Source organism: Pollachius pollachius (genome assembly GCF_949987615.1).
Source record: "Pollachius pollachius genome assembly, chromosome: 19".
Taxonomy (NCBI): Eukaryota; Metazoa; Chordata; class Actinopteri; order Gadiformes; family Gadidae; genus Pollachius; species Pollachius pollachius.
In genome coordinates, this window is record NC_136952.1 from 1,394,027 (window position 1) to 1,399,516 (window position 5,490).

Genomic DNA, 5,490 nt, shown 5'->3' on the forward strand with positions numbered 1-5,490 from the left:
CACTGAGTGAGGACAGAAATAGACAGGCACACACACACAGACACACACAGACACACACAGACACACACACACACACACACACACACACAGCCATTACTTTGCGGTAATGACTGTTGCTCTCCTGTCCGAGCAGATAAGGAAAGCCAATTGATTATGTGGAGAAGATTGTAACCATGATAGCCTGCTGTGTGATTATATCTCCGACCCCGTTGTCTGGTGGAGCATGCTCCAAGACATCAGATTTGGATGGTTGGATGTGTGACTAGTATGTGATATTAATATCATGCGTTAATATTAATATACAGACCCTGATGTGATGTGCTTTCGGACCTAGACGTGGAATTCCGCACATTGCCACGTTTCCACACACAGATGCTTATTTTATTTGAAATCATTTTTAAAAGAATTCCCACGCACATAAACTGAATAGAAAAAAACTCCTCCAGCTGAAAAAATCGACTACAGGAAGGTCTGTTGATTCACAACCTTATTAATCCAATAATTCTGTCTTTGGTTCATGATTCTAATTTAACTTGAAATAATTTATAAAATAAATCCCACACACTTAAACTGAATAGACCAAAAATCCTCAATCTGATGGTTTATTATGCTTATTTAACTTGAAATCTTTTTTTCAGTTAAATCCCACACACATATGCTGAATAAACCACAACTGCTAACACCCAAAGATTAGCAGGCATTTAAAATGGCATCATCATACTGCTTCACTCCTGCAAGGGAGGAAGGGGGGTCGGGGGGAGAGTAGAGGAGGGAAGGGGGGGATTGTTGTTACGTCAAGGCTACATTTTGAATCATAGGGGATGAGGGATGTGGGAGGTAAAAGGCCCAACGTGAAGTGAACCGTCTTCACTTCTAATGTCCAATCAGTCTCCGAACGTCTAGTCACTTAATGGGGGGCATTCAAGCTTCGCTGATTTTATGGTCACAAATGCTTTGTTTTTTTTTGATAATGGTGCAAGCCTAGCAATTCCGGGTACCCAGAAAACCATATTTCCGATATAAAGTGTTTGAAGATGATGTGATTCAAGCTTTGTATATAAATAGGGATTCTCTGAGCTGTTTTGTCTGCAGTCTAAATTGAACTAATCTCTACTCTCGCTTTTTCTGGGGGAATAACGGCTACCATCAAGACAATGTCGAATTCGTTGGGAATAGTCATGACATGGGAAGAGTGATGAGCTTGGGATTTAGGGCGGACTTGTATTTATAAGAGCAACTTAACTGGCCAAAGCCTGAGGCAATTTCTGAAAGCCTTTCTCTGAGCTAGGGGATAAAACCCCAACTTCATTTTCACAAAGTGATCTATAGAGCTAGGTTTTCAGTGGTCTCATGGAGACAACATGGCAGAGGCCAGGCTATTGGACGAGGATGAGGAAGAGGAAGAGGGTCACCCTGAGAGAGCTGAGAAAGAGAGAGAGCCAGGGGCCAAGAGGGAAAGGCTTTTTCAGGACAGCGTCTCGTTTATCCAGAAGTCACCCGAGATTAAACCGTCTGATAGTAGATGAACGATTCCCTTTTCTGTGTGTGTTCTAATATCTCCCCCTCTTCCTCCCCTCCGACCATCCCTGGGGGGACGCAGGATGACCACCGTGTCCATGGCGTCCATGACGGCGCTGGTGGAGAGGGTCCCGAACGGCAGCGCCCTGCCCCCGTCGGGCCTGACCCCCTCCCACGAGGACACCGCCGCCACCTTCACCATCGGAACCATCCTGTCCATCATGTGCCTGGTGGGCGTCACGGGCAACATCTACACCCTGGTGGTCATGTGCCAGTCCATGCGCACCTCCGCCTCCATGTACATCTACATCATCAACCTGGCCATGGCCGACCTGCTGTACCTGCTCACCATCCCCTTCGTGGTGTGCACCCACTTCCTGCAGGGCTGGCACTTTGGCGACGTGGGCTGCCGCGTCCTCATCAGCATCGACTTCCTGACCATGCACGCCAGCATCTTCACCCTGACCATCATGAGCACGGAGCGCTACTTCGCCGTGCTCAAGCCCCTGGACACGGTGAAGCGCTCCAAGAGCTACCGCAAGGCCATCGCCCTGCTGGTGTGGGCGGCCTCGCTGGTGCTCACGCTGCCCATGATGGTGGGCATCCAGCTGATGAAGGTGGGCGCCAAGACCATGTGCCAGCCCACCCTGGCGCCGCTCACCTACAAGGCCTACATCTCCTTCCTGTTCTGCACCAGCATCGTGGCGCCGGGCCTCATCATCGGCTACCTCTACATCCGGCTGGCGCGCACCTATTGGATCTCCCAGACCGAGACCTTCAAACAGACCAAGAAGCTGCCCAATCAGAAGGTCAGTGCGCTCCTCAGGTGCGTTGGGCTGTGGAGCTCTGAATGGAGGCTCTCCTTTGAGGACCGAGCGGTTCACTGACGACTTCTTCTTCTTAGTCTGGGGCATGGAGGGGACATTATATGTTTAGTGACCCCGCTTTTTCTAGGAATGTTTCCCAGAGAAAGTTCCCCTTCCGGCGATCACATGGGGGGCCGCATGTGATCCCCTAAATGACTGTGTGCACTGAATGGGCTCTTCCTGGTGAAACTATGCTAGAAGATTGCTGGGTTAATAATAATTACAAATAATAATACAAGCCAAGAACAAGCCACAATGTGTTGTGAGCCTCTTGCAACTGGTTTAAAGTGGCTACCTAATTTACAGATAGCATTTAAAATGTAAAAAAAAGATTTAAAAATATTGGCTTGCAGAATAAATAAATATATATGTATATATCTCCATTGTGCAGGCTTAATGTAACTAAGTTGTGAACAGGATGCCTCTGCATGAGTAATGGCTTCCTTGATTAAACCCTGGAGGGCTTCAATGTTCTTTAAGAGCCAGAAACTTCACAGTTATTCATTCCAACCATGGGTAATATGACATATATACTCCCAAGAGATATCAAAATTTGTTTGATAAAAATTAAAATTACAACTTCCCCTACGAATTACACAATTAGAAAAGTTTTTTCACTGATCCTACAACATTGACGCATTGACCCAATGATCAACGAGTTACAGCTGAATGCCTGGAGTCTCCTTATGGTTAACCGGCCAGCACCTCATCACCGATTTAAAATGTTTTGCATGTATGTATGTATGCATGCATGTATGCATGTATGTATGTATGCATGTATGTATGTATGTATGTATGTATGTATGTATGTATGTATGTATGTATGTATGTATGTATGTATGTATGTATGTATGCATGCATGCATGCATGCATGTATGTATGTATGTATGTATGTATGTATGTATGTATGTATGTGTGTATGTGTGTATGTGTGTATGCGTGTATGCGTGTATGCATGCATGTGTGTATCTGTGTATGTGTGAATGTGTGTATGCATGTGTGTGTGTATGTATGTATGTATGTATGTATGTATGTACTTAATTATGGCCCCCATTGCACTGCTGATCATCCCTAGAAGGAGGGATCCCCCACTCTGCGATCCTTCTCTAGATTTCTTCCTTGCTGATTAAGGGAGTTATTTCTTGCCCTCTGGGAGGATAGGGTCAGGGGGGTGTCATCAACATATGGCCTCTTCAGCCCTTTGAGACTGTACCTGTGATTAAGGGCTATGCAGATACAATTCAATTGAACGAGCATAAAATAGAGACAAACAATTGACCAGGGAACCGACTGAAGCTCAGCCTCGACCCGCGCTAACCATCCAGATGTTCCCCTCCTCCAAGGTGCTGTACCTCATCTTCACCATCGTGCTGCTCTTCTGGGCCTGCTTCCTGCCCTTCTGGATCTGGCAGCTGCTGGGCGAGTTCCACCCCTCGCTGGCCATCTCCAACACGGCCAAGCGGAACATCAACTACCTGACCACCTGCCTGACCTACAGCAACAGCTGCATCAACCCCTTCCTCTACACGCTGCTCACCAAGAACTACAAGGAGTACCTGCGCAAGCGCCAGCGCACCTGGACGGCCAGCAGCTACTTCAGCCGCCGCAGTCGCTACCAGCGCTCGCCGCGGCGCTCGCCGTCCTCCAGCAGCCAGCAGTGCACCGAGAGCTTCGTGCTCTCGCACACCGCCTCGCTGCGCGCCCACAAGAGCAGCCTGTGATGGGGCCCAGCCGGGGCTAGCTGGGTTTCACCGCTAGCGCTAGCTGGTCTTCGACGGCTAGCACTAGCTGTTTTTCACGAGTACGCTAGCTGTGTTTTTCATGGCTAGCGCTAGCTGTTGTTCACGGCTAGCGTTAGCTGTATTTGATGGCTAGGGCTATCTGTTTTTGATGGCTAGCGCTAGTTGTTTTTCACGGCTAGCCCTAGCTGCTTCTCACGGCAAGCGCTAGCTGTTTTTCATGGCTAGCGCGAGCTGTTTTCCACGGCTAGCACTAGCTGTTTTCCATCGCTAGCGCTAGCTGTTCTCTACGGCTAGTGCTAATTGCTTCTCACGCCTAGAGCTAGCTTTTTTTTAACAGCTAGAGCTAGCTGTTTTTCATGGCTAGCTCTAGCGGGTTTCGCGCTTGCCATCAGAAGGGGGCGGATATGTTGACGGAATGCCCCGGCCTATCCCTGCATGACTCCTCCCTCGTCCAACAACGGGCTCGAACACTGAATATGCAATCAGCCGATTCCCTTTTTCCACTATTTTACAGAACAGCAACACACGTCGGCACTGGGAGTTTGATGCACAAACTGGGACAGCTACTGTCACTGAGGATCGCTTTCTTGGCCTCTGGAGGAGTACGGCGAGGGTCGGGTCGGGGAGGGGGGGGGTGGCTGTGTTATCAGATGGGCCTGATGACCGGGTTGCTGCTGCACAAACAAGTCCATCTGAATGCCCGCCCCCTGGCTTCCTGATGTGGGCGGTAAACCGGTCTTTGTGGACGGTGTGTTCCACTGGGATGTTTATGGATGAAGCGGTAGCCCTTGGAACCACTTCCATCTTGGACGTGACCCGATGAAATGTTATGTGTATCACTCACAATCTGACACACACTTACGCAAAATTGGTTTATTTTTCTCTGTGGATTTTCCATCGGTCATGAGGGTTAAATGTGTCGCCCGACTCTCTGAAGAAAGATTGTTTATCGATTGGAGAGATTTTTTTCTCTCGTTGACAGTTAAAGCAGAATATTGTCGTTGTTTATTGGTGAAAAATGCGTTTGACCTCCGTGAGAAAGACAATAGAATGAACAATAAGGAAAGCCCAAGTTGAACAGACTCCTACTTTTAAGATGTGAGACAATAAAAGCTATGTAAAGAATGTTTCCACGTACGGGTCAAGAGTCTTTTAAATATGCAGTCTGCCGTCATGATTTATACATTTAATATGAATTTCTCAAAATAAATCCTAAATTTAATTGTCCAACATAGTTCAACACACCCACAGACACTGTCTCGATTGGCAAGAGCTTACAACAATTTTCCACTGAGTTTGAAAAAGTTAATTGTTTAAAAAGACCTAAAACTTTCTCGTCAGTCTCTCCCCTGTTGAGGTGTGTC

The 5,490-nt window shown here is 47.5% G+C and overlaps 1 protein-coding gene across 3 annotated transcripts in view; it reads left to right on the forward strand.

The window, feature by feature from the left end:
• The window catches only part of uts2r (urotensin 2 receptor), a 5,047-nt gene extending 439 nt beyond the window's left edge, over nt 1-4,608 (forward strand). The window contains exons 2-4 of one of the 3 annotated variants that reach the window (XM_079757402.1): nt 1,601-1,748; nt 1,902-2,327; nt 3,728-4,608. In XM_079757402.1, coding sequence (XP_079613528.1) covers nt 1,602-1,748; nt 1,902-2,327; nt 3,728-4,105 — 951 coding nt within the window. In that variant the 5' untranslated portion in view covers nt 1,601 and the 3' untranslated portion in view covers nt 4,106-4,608. Of the gene's footprint in view, nt 1-1,600; nt 2,328-3,727 lie in introns of all 3 variants that reach the window. The other 2 variants (XM_079757400.1, XM_079757401.1) reach the window with 2 other exon arrangements.
• Nucleotides 4,609-5,490: the final 882 nt, after the last annotated feature.